Raw genomic sequence first — 23,233 nt, forward strand, 5'->3', positions numbered from 1 at the left:
CAAAGATTTAAAACTGTGCTTTATGCCCAAAATAGTATCCAACTGAAAATTCGATGTTTAAGCAACACAAAAATGAGTCTAGTAGAGCCTGCCTGGCGATTGTTTTAAAATCATTATTAAATAATCTCAGGGACGTATAACAGATATTGCTTTTGTTCAAAACCATTCATGATCGACATCTATAGACTTTTATGACAAGCTCTTTATGTTTTCACCCATTTAATTAAGATATTGTTATCTAAATTAGAGATATCTCTAATTGAATTACTGTGTTAAAATTGATTCTCTATTTTCTCCTAACTTCAGACATCTCTATTTCGATTAGGATATCTTGATTTAAATAAGAAATATCTGTATCTTAAAGAGGCTTACCCGCAGACGGACCGGTAAACGGCACATCTCCGATCACTAAATAAACTTCAGTACACGTTTCTATGTGACAAAATTAGAGGCTTTCCGACTTTATTTCTTGAAAACAATTACAGAATATGTATTTAAAAGACGTTTTAAAACTCAACCTGAGAGGGAAATGTATGGAATATAACGGCAAATCTTCTTTGTAAATCGCCGCTGCCTTTGAAGTTATCACTGTGCGGCACTGTGCACGTGCTTGTTTCTTTGATGTGTCAATCAAATTAGACTTATTGCGGGTTGCGATTAAATAAATAATATTTAAAAATGAGGTTTTAATATCACTTTTCAGCGTTTTATAAGGAAAATAAAATGAAAAACTCAACAATTCCAACAATCTGTCATGTGTAAAAAATCTTTTTCTATTAGCCAATTTTTCTGATCTCTCTGCGGGCAAGCCTCTTTAAAAACAAATACAGTATATGTAATTATCACTTGGTCAGCGTCTATATAAAAAACATGTATATATATATATCCATATAAAACAAGAGGCCCATGGGGCCTGTATCGCTCACCTGGTTGTATTTGACCAAATGTCAAAATAATGTTCATGTTCAATTCCTTTTGTTTGTTAACCTCAAACAATGCTATATATGGTTATAGCGGTGGGATCCCAACTGCTTTAAAGAAATAATGAAGTCTAGACTCTCTGAGTTTACAACATGCATTTATAACTTTATGACTAGTAGTGATTTAAAGGAATTACCTCTATTTCCCATATGGGGCCCAACCCCTTTTGCCCCTCGGGGGTCAAAGTCACCATTTATGCAAAATCTGTTCCCCTTCCCCCAAGAATGTTTCTGACCAAATTGGGTTCAAATCCATTCATAACTTTATGACTAGTAGCGATTTAAAGGAATTACCTCTATTTCCCATATGGGGCCATGCCCCCCTTTGGCCCCTTGGGGGTCAGAGTCACCATTTATGCAAAATCTGTTCCCCTTCCCCAAATGATGTTTTTAACCAAATTGGGTTCAAATCCTTTCATAACTTTATGACTATTAGCGATTTAAAGATATATCCTCTGTTTCCCCATTAGGCCTCGCCCCTTTGGTCCTTTGGGAGTCAGAGTCATCATTTATGCAAAATCTGTTCCCCTTCACATAAGAATGTTTCTGACCAAATTGGGTTCAAATCCATTCATAACTTTATGACTAGTAGCGATTTGAAGGAATTACCTCTATTTCCCCATTAGGCCCCGCCCCTTTGGCCCTTTAGGGGTCAGAGTCACCATTTATGCAAAATCTGTTCCCCTTCCCCAAAGGATGTTTCTTACTAAATTGTGTTAAAATCCATTCATAACTTTATGACAAGTAGCGATTTGAAGGAATTACCTCAATTTCGACTATTGGGCCCCGCCCCTCAGGCCCCTTGGGGGTCAGAGTCACCATTTATGCAAAATCTGTTCCCCTTCCCCGAAGAATGTTTCTGACCAAATTGGATTCAAATCCATTCATAACTTTATGACTAGTAGTGATTTAAAGGAATTATCTCAATTTCCCCTATTCGGCCCCGCCCCTCAGGCCCCTTGGGGGTCAGAGTCACCATTTATGCCAAATTTGTTCCCCTTCCCCCAAGAATGTTTCTGACCAAATTCGGTTCAAATCCATTCATAACTTTATGACTAGTAGCGATTTGAAGAAATTACCTCTATTTCCCCATTAGGCCCTGCCCCTTTGCCCCCTTGGGGGTCAGAGTCACCATTTATGCAAAATCTGTTCCCCTTCCCCAAAGGATGTTTCTGACCAAATTGGGTTCAAATCCATTCATAACTTTATGACAAGTAGCGATTTGAAGGAATTACCTCAATTTCGACTATTGGGCCCCGCCCCTCAGGCCCCTTGGGGGTCAGAGTCACCATTTATGCAAAATCTGTTCCCCTTCCCCCAAGAATGTTTCTGACCAAATTGGAATCAAATCCATTCATAACTTTATGACTAGTAGTGATTTAAAGGAATTGCCTCAATTTCCCCTATTCGGCCCCGCCCCTCAGGCCCCTTGGGGGTCAGAGTCACCATTTATGCCAAATTTGTTCCCCTTCCCCCAAGAATGTTTCTGACCAAATTGGGTTCAAATCCATTCATAACTTTATGACTAGTAGCGATTTGAAGAAATTACCTCTATTTCCCCATTAGGCCCTGCCCCTTTGCCCCCTTGGGGGTCAGAGTCACCATTTATGCAAAATCTGTTCCCCTTCCCCAAAGGATGTTTCTGACCAAATTGGGTTCAAATCCATTCATAACTTTATGACAAGTAGCGATTTGAAGGAATTACCTCTATTTCCCCATTAGGCCCCACCCCTTTGGCCCCTTGGGGGTCAGAGTCACCATTTATGCAAAATCTGTTCCCCTTCACATAAGAATGTTTCTGACCAATTTGGGTTTAAATCCATTCATAACTTTATGACTAGTAGCGATTTAAAGGAATTACCTCAATTTCCCCTATTCGGCCCCGCCCCTCAGGCCCCTTGGGGGTCAGAGTCACCATTTATGCAAAATCTGTTCCCCTTCCCCCAAGAATGTTTCTGACCAAATTGGGTTCAAATCCATTCATAACTTTATGACAAGTAGCGATTTTAAGGAATTGCCTCAATTTCGACTATTGGGCTCCGCCCCTCAGGCCCCTTGGGGGTCAGAGTCACCATTTATGCAAAATCTGTTCCCCTTCCCCCAAGAATGTTTCTGACCAAATTGGATTCAAATCCATTCATAACTTTATGACTAGTAGTGATTTAAAGGAATTACCTCAATTTCCCCTATTCGGCCCCGCCCCTCAGGCCCCTTGGGGGTCAGAGTCACCATTTATGCCAAATTTGTTCCCCTTCCCCCAAGAATGTTTCTGACCAAATTGGGTTCAAATCCATTCATAACTTTATGACTAGTAGCGATTTGAAGAAATTACCTCTATTTCCCCATTAGGCCCTGCCCCTTTGCCCCCTTGGGGGTCAGAGTCACCATTTATGCAAAATCTGTTCCCCTTCACATAAGAATGTTTCTGACCAATTTGGGTTTAAATCCATTCATAACTTTATGACTAGTAGCGATTTAAAGGAATTACCTCAATTTCCCCTATTCGGCCACGCCCCTCAGGCCCCTTGGGTGTCAGAGTCACCATTTATGCAAAATCTGTTCCCCTTCCCCCAAGAATGTTTCTGACCAAATTGGGTTCAAATCCATTCATAACTTTATGACAAGTAGCGATTTTAAGGAATTGCCTCAATTTCCCCTATTGGGCCCCGCTCCTCAGGCCCCTTGGGGGTCAGAGTCACCATTTATGCAAAATCTGTTCCCTTTCCCTGAAGGATGTTTCTGACCAAATTGGGTTCAAATCCATTCATAACTTTATGACAAGTAGCGATTTTAAGGAATTGCCTCAATTTTCCCTATTGGGCCCTGCCCCTCAGGCCCCTTGGGGGTCAGAGTAACCATTTATGCCAAATTTGTTCCCCTTCCCCCAAGAATGTTTCTGACCAAATTGGGTTCAAATCCATTCATAACTTTATGACTAGTAGCGATTTGAAGAAATTACCTCTATTTCCCCATTAGGCCCCGCCCCTTTGGCCCCTTGGGGGTCAGAGTCACCATTTATGCCAAATTTGTTCCCCTTCCACCAAGAATGTTTCTGACCAAATTCGGTTCAAATCCATTCATAACTTTATGACTAGTAGCGATTTGAAGAAATTATCTCTATTTCCCCATTAGGCCCTGCCCCTTTGCCCCCTTGGGGGTCAGAGTCACCATTTATGCAAAATCTGTTCCCCTTCCCCAAAGGATGTTTCTGACCAATTTGGGTTTAAATCCATTCATAACTTTATGACTAGTAGTGATTTAAAGGAATTACCTCAATTTCCCCTATTCGGCCCCGCCCCTCAGGCCCCTTGGGGGTCAGAGTCACCATTTATGCAAAATCTGTTCCCCTTCACATAAGAATGTTTCTGACCAAATTGGGTTCAAATCCATTCATAACTTTATGACTAGTAGCAATTTGAAGGAATTACCTCTATTTCCCCATTAGGCCCCGCCCCTTTGGCCCTTTAGGGGTCAGAGTCACCATTTATGCAAAATCTGTTCCCCTTCCCCAAAGGATGTTTCTTACTAAATTGTGTTAAAATCCATTCATAACTTTATGACAAGTAGCGATTTGAAGGAATTACCTCAATTTCGACTATTGGGCCCCGCCCCTCAGGCCCCTTGGGGGTCAGAGTCACCATTTATGCAAAATCTGTTCCCCTTCCCCCAAGAATGTTTCTAACAAAATTGTGTTCAAATCCATTTATAACTTTATGACTAGTAGCGATTTGAAGAAATTACCTCTATTTCCCCATTAGGCCCCGCCCCTTTGGCCCCTTGGGGGTCAGAGTCACCATTTATGCAAAATCTGTTCCCCTTCACATAAGAATGTTTCTGACCAATTTGGGTTTAAATCCATTCATAACTTTATGACAAGTAGCGATTTAAAGGAATTACCTCAATTTCCCCTATTCGGCCCCGCCCCTCAGGCCCCTTGGGGGTCAGAGTCACCATTTAGGCAAAATCTGTTCCCCTTCCCCCAAGAATGTTTCTGACCAAATTGGGTTCAAATCCATTCATAACTTTATGACAAGTAGCGATTTTAAGGAATTGCCTCAATTTACCCTATTGGGCCCCGCCCCTCAGGCCCCTTAGGGGTCAGAGTCACCATTTATGCAAAATCTGTTCCCCTTCCCCCCAAGAATGTTTCTAACAAAATTGTGTTCAAATCCATTGATAACTTTATGACTAGTAGCGATTTGAAGAAATTACCTCTATTTCCCCATTAGGCCCCGCCCCTTTGGCCCCTTGGGGGTCAGAGTAACCATTTATGCAAAATCTGTTCCCCTTCCCCCAAGAATGTTTCTGACCAAATTGGGTTCAAATCCATTCATAACTTTATGACTAGTAGCGATTTGAAGAAATTACCTCTATTTCCCCATAAGGCCCCGCCCCTCAGCCCCCTTGGGGGTCAGAGTCACCATTTATGCAAAATCTGTTCCCCTTCCCCAAAGGATGTTTCTTACTAAATTGTGTTAAAATCCATTCATAACTTTATGACAAGTAGCGATTTGAAGGAATTACCTCAATTTCGACTATTGGGCCCCGCCCCTCAGGCCCCTTGGGGGTCAGAGTCACCATTTATGCAAAATCTGTTCCCCTTCCCCCAAGAATGTTTCTAACAAAATTGTGTTCAAATCCATTTATAACTTTATGACTAGTAGCGATTTGAAGAAATTACCTCTATTTCCCCATTAGGCCCCGCCCCTTTGGCCCCTTGGGGGTCAGAGTCACCATTTATGCAAAATCTGTTCCCCTTCACATAAGAATGTTTCTGACCAATTTGGGTTTAAATCCATTCATAACTTTATGACAAGTAGCGATTTAAAGGAATTACCTCAATTTCCCCTATTCGGCCCCGCCCCTCAGGCCCCTTGGGGGTCAGAGTCACCATTTATGCAAAATCTGTTCCCCTTCCCCCAAGAATGTTTCTGACCAAATTGGGTTCAAATCCATTCATAACTTTATGACAAGTAGCGATTTTAAGGAATTGCCTCAATTTACCCTATTGGGCCCCGCCCCTCAGGCCCCTTAGGGGTCAGAGTCACCATTTATGCAAAATCTGTTCCCCTTCCCCCCAAGAATGTTTCTAACAAAATTGTGTTCAAATCCATTGATAACTTTATGACTAGTAGCGATTTGAAGAAATTACCTCTATTTCCCCATTAGGCCCCGCCCCTTTGGCCCCTTGGGGGTCAGAGTAACCATTTATGCAAAATCTGTTCCCCTTCCCCCAAGAATGTTTCTGACCAAATTGGGTTCAAATCCATTCATAACTTTATGACTAGTAGCGATTTGAAGAAATTACCTCTATTTCCCCATAAGGCCCCGCCCCTCAGCCCCCTTGGGGGTCAGAGTCACCATTTATGCAAAATCTGTTCCCCTTCCCCAAAGGATGTTTCTGACCAAATTGGGTTCAAATCCATTCATAACTTTATGACTAGTAGCAATTTAAAGGAATTGCCTCAATTTCCCCTATTGGGCCCCGCCCCTCAGGCCCCTTGTGGGTCAGAGTCACCATTTATGCAAAATCTGATCCCCTTCTGCCAAGGATGTTTCTGACCAAATTTGGTCAAAATCCAATAAGAACTTTTTGACTAGTAGCGATTTGAAGCAAATGTTGACGGACGACGGACGACAGACGACGGACGCCGCACCATGGCATAAGCTCACCGGACCTTCGGTCCAGGTGAGCTAAAAAGGGGGTTGGGTGGGGTGGGGTTGTGTTGTCAGTCTAACAGCACGACTTTGCCAAAGTGGTCAGAGGGCCCCCAACCGCACGACTTTTTAAAACTGGTCAAAGGGCAATAACTCATACCAAAAACTAGTCGAAAACGGTCTAGAAACTATTACAGTATTCGCTAGGCAAAACAAGACAACTTTGGAGCAAGGTTTGTGGATTTTAAGCACACCGAATACATTTGCAGTAATTTCTAGAATCAATATACTAAATAGTGAAATACCATCAACTTTCTTCAGATCACTGAATTTCTAATTTATAACCATAGATTAAATTTTATTCTATGTACACATAAACACATTTCTCTGAACAATCTTCTTGTGCATTAATTTGTTACAGGCCAATTTCACTGTATTGATGAAGTTTTCAGAAACTGAAAAAGTCATTACTATGTTCTTACAGTAGTTCTTCAGAAAATCCAAAGCATTTTAAACCTTTCTTTGCAAGCATTTTTTGGGAACATAAATCTTTCTTATTGCAAGTGTTAAAGGCCTAGTAATCAAAGACTACAGACAAAAACAAAAAAAGACAAGATTGTTTTTCATCGTTTTAATTTCTAAAACATTACATTCATCCATTTTTATTCCATTCTCACATCTTCCAACACACTACATGGAAACAGCTGTGATAAATGGCACCATGTTCATCTAAAAGTCTGTAACATGTCTGTGCTGCCAATCAAATTCCAGAAGAATATGCTGTATTGAGAAAAGTCCATGATATATCTATCTTGATGCCTCATATATCCAGTTGTCTCCCCTTGTTCAAACCTTGTCCACATTCACTCGGTAATTTTAGGTGGTGTTGTCTGTTGTTTTTATGATCCCCTGCAACAAAAATAGACTCAGTTACAAGCAAATTCAATTTTACAATTTCAAAATATTCTATGTTAACACAACAAAGACAAATAAATGTAGTATACCATAGGAAGCCAATTCAATGCAACTGCATAGCTAGAATTATTACCGTACTTTATTTTCTGATGTTACTTCTCATCTCAATCAGGGAATTGTAAATAAAGCTAGATAGAAAATTATTACAACACGGTTTTGACATGAAATATTAACTAGCATTTAGATATGTCAGCATTCACAGCATAAAAATATCAGAGAGGTTATACTTACACAATGATGTTGTTGATAGGAATGTGTATTAACTTTACAAAGAATCCAATGAAGCCCATGATGGCAAACCCAATTGCTGTGGCTATAGCAATCTTCTGGAATTCTGTAACAATGCAAAATAAGGGGATAAACAATGAACACCATAACTGACACAATCATTATATAAGTAAGGACAATTATGACTTGCTGTGTTCCATGATCTATTTATATACATCATATGAAGTTTTATGCCCATCGCTTGCAATTGTGAGTTAGAGACCAGGCATACAATTCCACCAGTTTTTTGTAGGGAAAGTGAGATTCAATGAACTGTATATCAAGCCAAAACTTTCTTAATGTGCTTGTTGTCTAATAATTAAAATGGAAAATAAAATCTGATGTTGTGATATATACTGTTAAAATATATCTTATTGACCTAAAGTAATTTTTGGAATCTACTTTCAAAGAGGAATTAAATGCAAGTAATATTTATTTCTTGTATATGTGAGAATGAATTCATCAAATAAACAGAAATAGTGCTTTATGACAGCCACAAATATAAACTTAAGGTATATCTATTTTGCATTCTTATCAAATTGGAATTGAAATACATTTATAGAATGTTAAGAATTTGTTACAGAACTGCCATAAATTAGATAACATGTTGTAGTAAACTGTCGTAATGGCCAATATTTTTAACTGCCATGAACAAATAATCGGAAACAGAAAGTATTTCCAGTAACAAAATAAATGTTAATTAAAAATAAAAGATGTCCTTACCTTTCCGGTCTGGCTTTGTACACCTTTTGACCAATCTGATAGAGTCCTTGGCAAACTGCTTTGCAGGCTCAACTATCTGCATTACCTGATCCATATCTGTAGAAAAGATGATAAATGTGAAAAAAAAACAATAAATGAAAAAAACAAAATTGCCAATACACTTAATTACACATTATATAAATCTGTTGCTGCGGAGTAGCTAGTTTAAAACATACACCTCATAAATCCCTATGTTGCATACTCAAAAAATACTATGTAGACTTCCCAAAATATTGTAGGAATTAGGACAAGTGTTTATTCATATTATAATAACACAGACTTTTAAATTAGCCATACATCTGTTACACGTTGATATTATAGTAACTGCAGTTGGTAGTTATTAGAAGCCAAAACTTACATATTACTCACTAAATATGATTAGTTTATGTAATCCTCAACATAAATTAGAACTGTGAATAAGAGAGTACCAGGCGTTTTGTTATTTTTGTTTTTTTTTTGTTAACAAAAATCATCCCTAATTCATCGTAAACATAACACGATATTTATTTTCCACGTGAACTTAAACAATAAATACAATTTCAAGACACTAAAAATAGGCTGCCAACTGATGAAACTTATTCAGCGAATCAGCATATGGTTATTTTCTTCGATCAATTATAGATCACAATATCATGCGGTTCACACATAATAATGAAAAAAGACATGATTTTACAGCAATTTATAGAATGATTTAAGTGTGATTTGTGTTCTTTTGATAAAGCACTCTCGACGATGGGAGCTCAAGTTGGACATTACAGTGTTACGTATTTAGGGAAGAAGTGACACGTTGCACACACCCAAACGTTCCAACACTGTACACAGGTTCGCTCTTCAACGATAAATATATAAAATCTAGTTAAATATTATCACAATAAAATGTATCACCAATGTTTGTAGTTGAATATAAAAAATAAACTTACTTGTAGCGAAAACAATCTAAAACGTCGGAGAATTGACACAGCAAGACGTCAGACTACGGATGTGCGTTGTGTAAAGGACTGACTGCAAGGATTGAATATGATTGGTGTATATTGCGTACGTCAAAGTAAAGGGGAAATAACTCTGTATATAATTTAGGTTGCACATTACCATTTCAGTCAATCGAGTTATTGGAATGTATTCACATTCACACACAGTTACAAAAGGTGTATTTTGACAAATTTTAAAACGTCGCTGGTTCATTTTTCGAGGACCTTATAAAATGTGCTTAAACAAGATATATCATGACGTTGATAAAGATATACACAGAAAAGGAAATAATTTATTCAATAACTTTAATTAAGCAGTTTATCGATCACGATATTTCGATGTCGAGTATCAAATTTTACATACAAAAAACTTATACAGTGTAGTTTAATAACTGAATCGTGCTAAACTGAAATTTCACTACAATGATTGCATACTTCATATTTGAAAATCTCTGACTTTAGGTGATTAAATTCGAATTCGTTAGTGGTACTTAAGGGAACATATTAAATTATACAAGCTAATTTCGCTATCTTCCTGCTATTACATACATGTATACATGTACACTATTAATGTCCGGTCTACATGTAGGTGCGGATTGAGAGGGAGTCTAAATTGCTAAATACTGAACTACTTTTTTTTGTACATACAACTGCCACTCCTCCTCTCGTAATAATTCCAGAAAAATCAAAAAGAGAATTAATCGAACTTACAGAATCATCTACATATTATATATATGTATATGCCGTGCCGGGCTTGCATATGTATTTTCTTGTCTTAAATGCTAACATTTTACTGAAATAAATATATCGCCTTAAGTAATTGAAATATATGTCTCTGTTTTAATGAAAAATAAAATTTCTTAAAAACGAAACGAACATATAATTTTCTACATGCATCTCTTGATACGTAGTCCTAGGGATTTGAGATTATATACAATATAAGACTCTTTAACTTACAATATTGGTATCCGGCATCCTTTCGCCGAGAGGTAATTTGCTGACACACTATTATAATCAATGACAGATCGCAGGTGATCGGACACATCGCCCCAAGTAATGCTATCACATTGTAAGATTTATCCTTGACAGGCTTCGCCACGGCATACCTGTACCGACACATTAACTTAATAAGCCGTTAAGGACTCGTTTTCACTTCCGCCTTGACTTGATCTTGCTAAAAGAAACACGATATAGTCTATTTTACGTCAAATTTATAAAGCGGAGTAACATAAGCTCTAAAGAGCTTGTATTGCTCACTGTATGCTAATCTTTATACGGAATTAAAGACATTGATATAAATACGCAGGCCAAATATATCGACGGATTTTTTTAAAAGCACGTCGAGCCCGATCATTTTATGACGAAATAACTAAGGGTGGATTCTTGGTATTGTATACATATGTAGGATATCCGATGGCAGCTGTAACAGGAAAGGGGACCACAATCACGAAATTTATTTGAGAATGGTAAATTAAGGGACTATAAAAATGTTACTACGTTTAATACGTATATAAATATACATCCTTTGTATTCCATGTACATAATGTATTAGAGAGAAAACATTCCGATTTTGACAGGTTTTGAACAATTATTTTCAGGAGATTGGACGCTACAAAATACGAGACAACGTTACAGCTTTGCTTTTCAAAGACGCTTCGCTTGAAAACAGAAGTTGATAAAAGTCAGTAGAATCACGTATTTAGGTATACTCAATGGGAAAGTCATATATCGTCGTATATAGATGATGAAAATACCCTGTTTCACGAAAATACAACCTCAAAGGCTTTATATAATTAAAGGACAATCTTATCCATTTATGCATTGAATTCTCAATTAATTAAGATATACTTAATTCTTTGGCTTTTTATGCTGGAGCAATTCATTATAGAAGACAATTTCAATCATTCTCGTTCACAATATTATTTTTCCATTCTTCCACAATTCTGAATTCTAAAATATTGGAAATCATCGCTTATGATATCCATACTATGCAATGTACAATTCCGTTCACCACATTCAATAGTCTCCAATCTTCGAAATTATATTGGTAATCTTTGAAGGCATGTTATCAATTCCAACATAATTACCACAGCTTTCGGACAGGTACTTTTATCAGCTGTTGCTTAAAATACATTGTATAGTCTTTTATATTGCTCATAATATTCTTATCCAGTAGTACCGGATTAATATACAGTATATTCTTGTTGTAACCGAATACATCTTGAATACATTTCAACCATGGACAGTTGTGTCAACACAGAAAGTAGAACCAGATGAAATGAACCAATATATTCCTTCAGCAGATATCACACGATAATGACACTGTTGTCAAATTTCCCCTCATAGTAGAAATGTCCAATCTCGTCTGTCATAGACAACATAAAATGTTACATGAAAATGTTCCTGTGATGACGTCATTTTCCTTTGGTAGTTTTGTAACATGAAAACAGTCCTTTATGTACATTCCCTGTACTTACAAGCTTATAGTTGGTATTTAAACAGTCACAGATAAAACAAAAAACACTCTGAACTTTCTGTCACTTCCGGATATAGTTTAGTAGTACTACCACCAGTCTCTGATCATTGACATTAAGCATGTGAGTAAACTTTGGTACAACACAGTCAGCATTTGGTTTCACTCTTAGCGGTGTCCCTCTCTTTGAACAATTATTGAACACTTATGATTAGAAAGACCCTGGTTTAAGAACACTAATCACCTCCAGATACTAGAAATCAGGGATCTTTTACAATACGTTTTGACGGCAATGTATGTCACACTCTGAGATACCCTCTATCATCGTAACGTCTAATCTGAAGGCTTTCTGTTGTTGCATCTTGGGGCCGCGGTGGCCGAGTGGTTAAGGTGTCCCGACACTTTATCACTAGCCCTCCACCTCTGGGTTGCGAGTTCGAAACCTACGTGGGGCAGTCGCCAGGTACTGATCGTAGGCCGGTGGTTTTTCTCCGGGTACTCCGGCTTTCCTCCACCTCCTAAACCTGGCACGTCCTTAAATGACCCTGGCTGTTAATAGGACGTTAAACAAAAACAAACAAAAACAAACAAAAGTTGTTGCATCGACCTTTCAAAATATGATATGGGCCAATGACATGTAACATCAGATGTCCTCCCATAGAGAAAAGAAGGATGAAAGCAGACCAACCCGGCCACAGGTCGGCACTTTGTTATATGTTTTCAACTATTTCTTCGTATAGATGGAAAACACGCTCCTACCGAAACATTTTCCCCTACAAAACCGTTCATGGAAAATCTACTAATTTTATAATCCAGTTCTTACTTTCCAAATATTTCGCAAACATATTTTTTACTTTTGACATTTTTATTCAGACTTTCCACATAAAGTAATTACATGATACAGAAAGAAACAAAGACAACTTCCACACACACTTACATACACAGACTGTATATATATATAACTTGATTACAGAGTATGTAGCTTAGCTATAACTAATAGGTGAATAATACATGGGAAAAAAACTTTCATAGAAGGCAGCATATGGTATAAAATAATATGACAGAGGTGATGACAACATGCATGACTCAATTCTTTCTGTCTATTGATCAAAAAGATTACGAAAAAGCCTCCATTTGTGAGTGAATAAAGTGTACCTACCATTTATGGTTGATGTATGTTTTCCCATATTGTAATAGTCCACTAGTATTCTCTTTACACTTTCTTTCATGAGTTGTTCCCCTTTAACACGCTGTTTATAGATATATTGTTTAACAATGAGTATGATAAGGTTATGTATGTCATATTGTTTACCTATTTTTCCAAACAATATTTGTTTTTTTGACAGATTTAAATATATAGAAGTTTTTTCAAATATCCAATTTTCAAGTAATATCCACAGCCTCTCAACGTGTTCACATTCATAAAACATATGTAAACGTGTTTCAACTTCTTTACAAAATGTACAAGACGGATCATCATATATATTTATCTTAGTAAGGTAGTCATTTATTGCCAAGATTCTATGTATAAGCCTGTATTGGAGCCATCTTAACGAGACATCATTCGTTGTTTTAAACACTGTTATTTGATTTTTTTTAAAGTTCAATTTCACTAGTTTCTAATATATTGAACCATTTTCAACATATTTGTAATGAAAAAATTTCGAGTGATTTTATTTCAGATGTGAACTATATTAACGGCTGTGTGAAGTTGGCTCAATATACGACATACGACATTCAACATTCAAAAAATTCATATCGTGTGTTATCACTCGCCAACGAGGGAACTTTTGAATGTTCAACAGCTCGACATACGACACACGACATTTAGATTTTGAATGTTCAGCAGCTCGGCATATTACATACGGCATTCAGATTTTGAATGCTCAGCGGCTCGACATGAACATTCATAATGTGAATGTCGTATGTCGAGCTTCTGTCTATTCAAAAGTTCCCTCGTTGGCCAGTGAAAACACACGATATGATTTTTTTTAATGTTGAATGTCGTATGTCGATCTAACTTCACACATTATATTAACACGGTTTTCTCTATGTCGCTAGATGTTTTGCCGAATGGTTATAAAACACTTTGTAGATTCAAACAATTCCCTTGAGTAAGTCAGTTGCAGACTTTTCATTTTCTGATAAAAACATATAATGGCATTATGTTGCAGTTTGACTTCTTTACATTACTCAGTGAGATTGATATATCAACAAGTCTCCTCTATACTAATACAACACCAAACACGCAAATTCCATTTGCCGACTAGCCCGCCGTGTATAGGAAGCCGGAATTTATTCAGAAAAGCAAAATTCATGGCAATTTCATATGATACAAATACATTGATGCGAAATGAATAGCCAAATCTAAAGGAACAGCGAAATCATCCCTATGATAACATTGACCTAAAATTAGCCTGAACTTTAACCCTATATGGCCTATGTGAAATCAAGCGAGCCACCCAACCTGAAACTCCTGTCTTACGGGAGAGCAGGAGGTGCACCAGCCCTCAATGCTTAAGATTTCATATGCTGGATTTATAGGCCAGACAAATATGAACTACTGTGACAGCATTGACACTAGAAATCATATAACTACACAGAAAAATTATATGACATAACCGTACAGTACGGCGCGGCGGCTAGGAATGACACACACACTGTATACCCGATACACGTGAACCACTGTGACGTCAAGGCACGTGCAACACCTGCATTTACGTGCCGACAGAGACAAATTATTCCCGCTATACTAAGCGAAACGCGGGAATATTTAATTCTTTGGTAGCACACTACAGTAGGACAGCAATTTTTTTGTTAAGCAAATAACTCCTGTATTATGATATGCATAAAAAAATGAAAAAAATACATGTACACTATAATTGGTATATTCAGTATGAAGAAGTATATACAGGCTTCACATCTGTTAAAACAAAAATTAATAAATTGGTTCCGGATTTTAAATTTCCGGATTTTCCGCAAGTGTGTTTACACAGGAAATTTAGTTTTGCCTACAGCGAAAAATGGATGCCCACAGTAAAGGTGAGATAGCGGAAAAACTTAATTTACAACATATGTCAAAACAAGATTAATTCTGTCTTTGGGATAGAGATATTTAATTTTAAATAGGTTTCAGAAAAAAAATTGTGTAGAGAATTGTGGTATTTTGGGTCAAATATAATAATATTTTGCAATTTTTGAGCATTTTTTAAGCTGTTACCATGGTATTCGCAGCTCTAAAACTCACAGAAAATATCAGTTAACTTATCCTTTAGAGCTGTATTAAGATTGCAAATGTTATACAGATTACAAATATATATACTTTATTGGAGTTTATATGTAGGGTTAACTGGCAATGTCTACATATCTAAGACATGTGTCATATTTTGCAAAATTGGGCATGTTTACTGTACACTGCTACCTTTGAGATCATCATCAACATTTCTTATACTGCTAACACTGCATGTGTCTTTAAATATCCATAACATTTCAAATGAAATACATTTTGGTTGACATATTGACATGAAAACAGTAACAGTAAACATTATGTTTTTGTCATATTTCGACACGTAATCTACGTCGGCGTTGTCTCTTTTTCGGCATAGCCGTGTAATATTGTTATTAGCAGTTTTATATTATAACCACCAGCATTAAAACAAGAAATTCTATGCTGTTTATCTTTGTTAAAGATATTTCTTGTTTCAGTAGATTTGTATTTATCAGCGGAGAAATATTCCGGCTGGATATCCATAAGATTTATAAAGTGACTGTCCTTCCCCCGGATATCCGTATACATAAAGCCCAAATTTCATCCCGTTTTTATGTTCCATAACATAGTCTCTACAACATCTGACTCTTAGACTGAAGCCTTCGTACTCTTCGTCTTCCACAAGGAACCGTCGTCTAGAGTCTTGTAAAGGGTACAGTAACTGTTTATTAAGTCGCAATTCATTCTTCTGACTTGTTTTACAAATTACATACAACTCATGGATGAAGCTGTGATCGTACCACGGTATAAAAAAATCGGTAACTAGATCGATATTGATCTACACCTACTATCCAAAGTAAGAAGAGATCGGTTTCGACTGGTCTAGCTAGTACAGTGACGATGATGTCTCGATCACTAGTGATCACCGTCGGCTCGCGACCTATCAGGTCAATATCGTATGTCTGAGAGGTCTTCAGGATCAGTTGCTCCTTGTTGCTATAGCGATGTATTACGACATTGTTATTGTCCTCCGTGGATACAAGTTGTAATCTGCTCCTATTCGTCACCACGTTGGGTACGATGAAGAACCGCGACAGTTGCGATGACGGCAGAACTGTAGTGATGACAGATTTACACGTAGTTTGTCCATCTTTACACCCTGTCCCAGCCAATACACACACTGGTGTTGTTGAATGCATTGTTGTCCCTGACAAACTGGTATTGTGTCCAATTGTCAATATTTTATGTCGCGGAACCTGTACGGACATATTGTTACCGGAATTGTAAACTTTACCATTAAATTCAACTGTTCCAGCTACTTGTCTAAGTGTTATCGTTACCTCGGCGTCGTTATATGGTGCAATCAAAGTTATTTTCCCCAATGATTTTTCACAAAAATTGTGCATAGGTATAGTGTATTCATGTGCGCACTTATCCACTGGAATGAAAAATGTAGCGTCAGCCTGGCGTCCGTAATGTACAAAAACAGATAGTTTGGTCGAAGATGCTATATACACGCTTTGTAAAATGTTGTCTATTTGCAATTTTTGTGCATCCGAGTCCTGCAGCAAGTAACTATTATATCCCGTAAAAGTAGACATATTAAATTCAATAGGATGCTTCAGAAACACCCACCCCTCTTGCTCAGATAACAACAGTATATCTGTATGGTTGTGGGACCAGCTGTCGCTTAGGGTTCCAAGGATGTACGAATCAGACATCTCGTGTTGTTCCATATCTGAGAATTAGAAACAGAAACGGATGTTAAAACTGGTTACTGGAAATGAATCTTGCATATCCGATATATTGCCATTCCATCAAATATTGTTTAGGCATTTTTGAAATAGGTTTATTTACATTTAGTAAACATGAAAGCATTGGCGAAAATTGCATACATTTTTCATAACATGGGCCTCATCACATCATAGTAAAGTCGGGGACCGCGCGTAACCACAAGTAGTACTCTCTTATCTACCATTTCATCTTCTTGCGAATTTTGTTATTTTTAATAAACACGATCCATGTTATATGTACATAAATCCAATGTTGTTACGGTCTTCTAAATGTTTAAAACATAAAAAATACTCCAAAAATCTAACAGAACAAATGTTGTAGATGGAGCTTCATTTTGTTTGTGTTGTTATGACGGTTGCTAAGACCGTGCCAAAAACTGTCTGACACTTTCCCACGAAAACGGATGCTCTCTCTCTTCGACGTCACTCCCAGGTAAAAATGTGAAATACTAAATTTGTGTGTGGTCTAACAGATAAAATAAAATAAATAACCATGATGTAAGTATAAGGAATGAAATTTATTTTTTCAACATTCATGGGGTCATCACATTGGCTTCTGGACATATTTACCATGAATCACTAACGCGATGGAATATGTCCAGAAGTAGCCAATGTTGCTATGACCTATATGGATATTGGGGAAAAAAATCCTTAAGTAACACATAATGCATACAACACACTATTTCTATCGAGTAATGATGTTATGATAATAATCTCAAATAGGTTCATCTGGTATTACTGGTATCGAGCTTGATGATTGTACACTGCCAACCGTTTTCGGGTTTAAAATGTAGATATTATAAATGACTTTCTTCAATATTGCAACATAAATACTTTGGCTGGGGAAATAAACCTTAAAAAATGACAATTTTGTCCGATTGTTTAGTCATAAGAGTACAAGTCGAATAGACAAAAGTAGATATCTTATTAGCCGTTTTAATAACTTGCACGTTTTTACTACTTGGAGGGGAAATTATTGTGTCCTGTTCCAGGTAGACTGGCTACAGAAATGTGGCGTGCAAGTGTACGAAATACGACACTTAAGATACCCGTAAACACTTTAACGATGCTACCAGTATATCCCAAGCCTTCGTCCTATTAAAAAGAACTTCTATTAAATTTAATATCCGTTTACCGTTTAGATCAGCGGTCTCGGGAGTATGGTACGCACGGATTAGTTGGACATTGATGGCGCCTACCAGTACGGCAATGGTAAAAATCGCTAGGTACAGATGTTTTCGTAGTCTTTCTGTAATGTAAAAATCATGAAAAGTACTATTGAAAAGTGTGTTACTTGAACGACTATTTTTGTTAATAAAATATTTTATATACTTTGATTTTCCGAAATGAAAACTTACGGCATAAGGAAAAGTAAACAGCCATTTTATTGAGTCTGCATAGTCAAAATAGATATGAACCCCGTAAAACAAGGACACTATCAGTTCCTATCAGGAATAGCTGCTGACAATTAACTAATTATTGTATAATGTAATAATTTGGGATACGTGGTGATTCAGAATTGTAGACCTATTGTATTATTGAAAGGAATTCGTTGATAGTTGTCATATTGAGAAGGACATTTTCTGACAGCAATGTAATTTTTTCTAATGTTGAAATATTAAGATATTTGTTCAATACTATATCATCATTATATAACGTGGACGTGTTGATAACAATATTTGCTGATACGTGTAGTTTATTATCATATACATATAGAATATATTGGTAGACCGGAACTGAACACAACAGTTATTTTATCATGCTTTAGATTCTACCAGGTTGGTATAACACCATATTAACCGAATCAAAGTTTCTTAAGCTTTATATTAGATACGAAACTTGTTTGAAACAGGATTGGATTGCATCATATTTCTTTTTGACAAAGGGAAATTTACATTGGGACCATTGTGACGTCACAATGATTATGACGTCATCACATCTGAGGTCCGTAACACTTTTATTACAGACTCGTCACATGACATCGGTCCTCCAACTACGACTGGGAATTAGCACCAGCCATATCATACTCTACGTTAGCCTTATATCATAACCTACGCTAGCCATACGATACTCCATCTTAATCATATTATACATACGTAAATCTTGTTTTGTAGGCATATCCTCAAGTTTGGTAAGAATTTCCCTTTGCCATTGTCTCCCTAGAACCAAACCTAAGGATATGTGATATAATATTATCAAGGCGATATCAAAATGCACATTTCAATCGCATTGTAATAGAAGATATATCTTTAAACACTTTCATAATGTACAGAAACTTTGCTCACCACTCTTTCCGTTTTGATCCATTTACATGCGTTTACTACAAGTGTATACAACGATTGATCAAGTCGAGCAATATTTAATTGCTGGCCTCTATAAATGTTATATAACGTCAAGAGGATTTTGTTAATACGAATAAATACAAAAGGAAATAAGACATCGATACATTCAACGTTGTACTAATTTCATCTAAATCATGTCGAGTTACCTTCCTGCTTGATCTTGTCGATGCTTTCTTTTGTTGGAATGTTCTGAAGGGTTTCGTTTAATTCTTCTTGATACCGGTAAATGTATCCTAGAACTGAATAAAGACAGACACTCATTAATGAAAACATCATGATCTATGTAGTATATAAAATGTATTGAACTCATGTCCTTAGTGGAACGTCACATAAAATCAGTAGAAATAGCACATGTGTGAACGTTTACTGTGATGAATGACTTTACAGAAGACAGGGCAATCTGATGCAAAACATATGTTCTCCTAAATAGCGCATCTATTACGTCGTGTTTTTCTTCATGTTTTGCTCTTGTTTTATCAATTGTGAGTTGGAACTGCACCATTTCGTTTACATGACGAATGTCCTGTTTTGAAACAAAATCATCCAACATAATGTTGAGATGTTATCAGTGATATGTGCTGTTTAGTTTACCTTCTCGGCCAGTTATCGGGTCATCCAGGCCTGTAAACATAAAATATATACAAGGACGTCATCATAGCCAATGGAATGGTATATAGCCAGTCACAAAACAATTGAGGCAAAGATAAACAAGTCCTACAGACCATATTGTTAAATTATTGTTAGACGTGAATTCACGACCGACTATGAATTATCGATAAAACAATACATATAGGTGTAAATCAGTACATAATAGTTCACTCTACATAGTCAGATTAGATAAATTATAAAGTTATTAAAACGTAATGAAAGTCATTTTACTTTCAATCGAGATATCATGTATGTCTCAGCATAATATGTGTTTGTCATTTAGTTCTCTTCTTGGTGATATTTCACATTTATATCAACGTACCCCTCTGTGCCTTCATTGAATATCAAGGAAAACCTGGTACTCTACAACAGAAAGTTATAAATCAATTGTCATTCACGGGATATGTGGATATTACAAGGCACTCTATTTAGTATTAAGATATTTGATATAAATTTATGAATATTAATATATTGTTGAGCTGTCCACGGTTACAGCTTGTGGACCACTCGCTATCCGTAACCATATCTACCCCTTGATGTATGTTGCCGAATATAAACAGCCCGATCGTTAAACCTATAGATCAACTGCCTTTAATTTACTCTTTATTCTAGAACAACGTCATATCGACTATTTACATATTATATCAAGGATTTCTCTGAGTATGTTATCAACACGAATCTATTTTGATGCCTCGTCCGATGGTGTTATCGTATGCTCTTTCAGATCCTACATATTAGTTCTTGGTATATTTTGTGAGAGACATTCATGTCTCTATATCAATCATGTTGCTGTATATAAGTTATCGCTACCTGGGTGCTTTTAACCACAACCACATATACACGTTTACTATTTGCAGTGCAGTGTCAAATTACACGAGTACACGGGACTGCAATGTCGTTTTGCGGTCTTAGTTAGGTTCATACTCAATGGTTAACCGAATCACTGTTTACATTCCACGCATTTACCCCACTAATGTTTACATGTACATACCTGCAGTACATAACACGGGCCCCTCCTCCAAACTTACAGGAACTGCTGTTGACGGTAACCTTATAGGAATATCACAAAAAAACATATATGAAGAGAGTATATACACACATGTTCAATAACTGAGTTGCTATACCGACCTTCCCTGTCTCGTATATTTCTGGGGTGGTTCATGCATGACTGCAACCCTGTGGTTATTCATGCAGGTTTTAAACAAATTACTCGTGGTAGCCATACAGAATATAGAATTTTCGACTTTTGCGACTTGGCTAGTAGTGCTAGTTTTAGTTACTTAGACGTTAGTGACAATTTATGTGAGACTGTAGTAGTTTGGATCTTCTGGTGTACGTATTCTTGGGCAGTTTGAGCAGTTGGTTCCAAGTTCCGAGTTCCGTTTAAGAAAAACTGAAATACTATGTATTAGCTTTATGAGTTTTGGTCCCAGTTCTGAGTTCCGTTTAAGAAGAACTGAAATATTATGTATTAGCTTTATTGGTTTTGGTCCCAGTTCCGAGTTCCGTTTATCTTAAACAGAACTCGGAACCAACTTCAGGCTCCCGAAATAATGTACAATTTTAGACTAACTCAAAACCGATCTCACTCAGGAAACAGTCTATAGTCACTAAGAAAATTTACTTCGGCTATGCTCTGAAAACAGAATATCGGTTCGGACTTTATATATAACAACTTGGATTTTGGCTGAGGGAAAGAGGTTAGTTATTAGGCCCGTCTTGTAGGCAAACTTAAGGTCTTTTTATACATACATTTAATACAATACTGTGCCGACAGTGAAAGGTTGCAATATATATTGCCCGGTTTTGGCACGTCAGTAATTAGTTAATACGGGAAGCGCATGGTTACTGTTCAAAGTTACATGTATATCTCTGTTCTTGCTATCATTCTGTTCAAGTTTCCATTTATCCTGAGTTGATTTTGTGAGCATTTTGTTAGTTAATTCCATATGTACAGCGACTAAATTTACACATCATTATACTTATTTCTACTCGAATGAATTTGTTTGTTACTTGACCCGTTTTCTAATGCCGTCACACATTGATAACAATTACACGTGGAACTTATTATCTAGTTGTTGTGGATTTTCCCTAACACTCCAACTAATCAGGAGAAAAGAAAGTTTAGGCCGGGGGTTGATTGCTGCCTATTGGATCTATTCAAGCCTGATATCTTAAATTACACAACATTTTTAATTGCACAACGCATTTTTTGGCCAATTCTCATCACTTGATTCCCCCTATTTCAAGTTGAATTGCAGGTCAGTATAACATTTATTGAAATATTTACAAAGACCTGTCGATTCGATTACAACCTTGTCCACCTACCTCCTCAGTGTACATAAGATTATAGTGTTAACAAAAAGAACGGTCGATATTGATGTTGTACCAATGTAATGATGTTGTGATGAAATGATGATAATGTATGATGATGATGATGCATAGATTAAATGGTGATGTCATTAGGAAATGACGATGTAATAATGAAATGGCAATGTTTTGATGACATGACTGTGCAGAAAAGTAGTGATTGGTGATATAATAATGAAATGGCGATGTAATAGCGAAATAATGATGAAATGATGTAGAGATGTAATGATTAAATGTTGATGATGCTAGCTCAGTGGTGGTGATGCTGATGATGCTGACGACGACAACGACGACGAAGATGATGATGGGGGAAACAACACATGTATGCAGCATGTGCGGATCGGTGAAAGTCATGAATGAAAGTATGTGCCGTGTCCTAATTAAATGTATTTGTATTATCATGTAAAAATCTGGTAAAAATGAAATAAAAAGGTCCTGTCGATTTGATTACAATGTCGTATAATTAACACCTTACTGTAAACGATTTGTGGTCATTTTTCTGAAGAAATTTAGAGTGTAGTTACTGAAACCTCACACCTAAAATTCCCAAACCGTTTGTGATATACCAACGTCTATTCACGAGAACCAATTTGGTGACATCGGAACCATCAGGTAAATCAACGACTCTGGAATAAGTCTTTCATATCACACAGGCAGGAAATATGGCTCTTCACTTATCCACTATCGTCACGAATCTTTCACAACGATATGAGTTCTTGAATATGTGGTTAACAGACTACTATCAACTTGCTGACGTAAGGTTATAGTAAGGATCGTCATAGACACATC

At 36.9% G+C, this 23,233-nt stretch overlaps 1 protein-coding gene across 1 annotated transcript; it reads right to left on the minus strand.

Annotated features, from left to right (window-relative positions):
* Positions 1-15,252: 15,252 nt before the first annotated feature.
* LOC117341283 lies at positions 15,253-19,300 on the minus strand. Its single transcript, XM_033903139.1, has 3 exons — positions 19,181-19,300; positions 18,220-18,333; positions 15,253-17,029 (listed from the first exon to the last, which is right to left on the minus strand). Exons 1-3 carry the CDS (start codon positions 19,200-19,202, stop codon positions 16,068-16,070), a joined length of 1,098 nt encoding a protein of 365 aa, XP_033759030.1. The 5' UTR covers positions 19,203-19,300; the 3' UTR covers positions 15,253-16,067.
* Between the last annotated feature and the right edge of the window lie 3,933 nt (positions 19,301-23,233).

Source organism: Pecten maximus, chromosome 2 (genome assembly GCF_902652985.1).
Source record: "Pecten maximus chromosome 2, xPecMax1.1, whole genome shotgun sequence".
NCBI classification, from domain to species: Eukaryota; Metazoa; Mollusca; class Bivalvia; order Pectinida; family Pectinidae; genus Pecten; species Pecten maximus.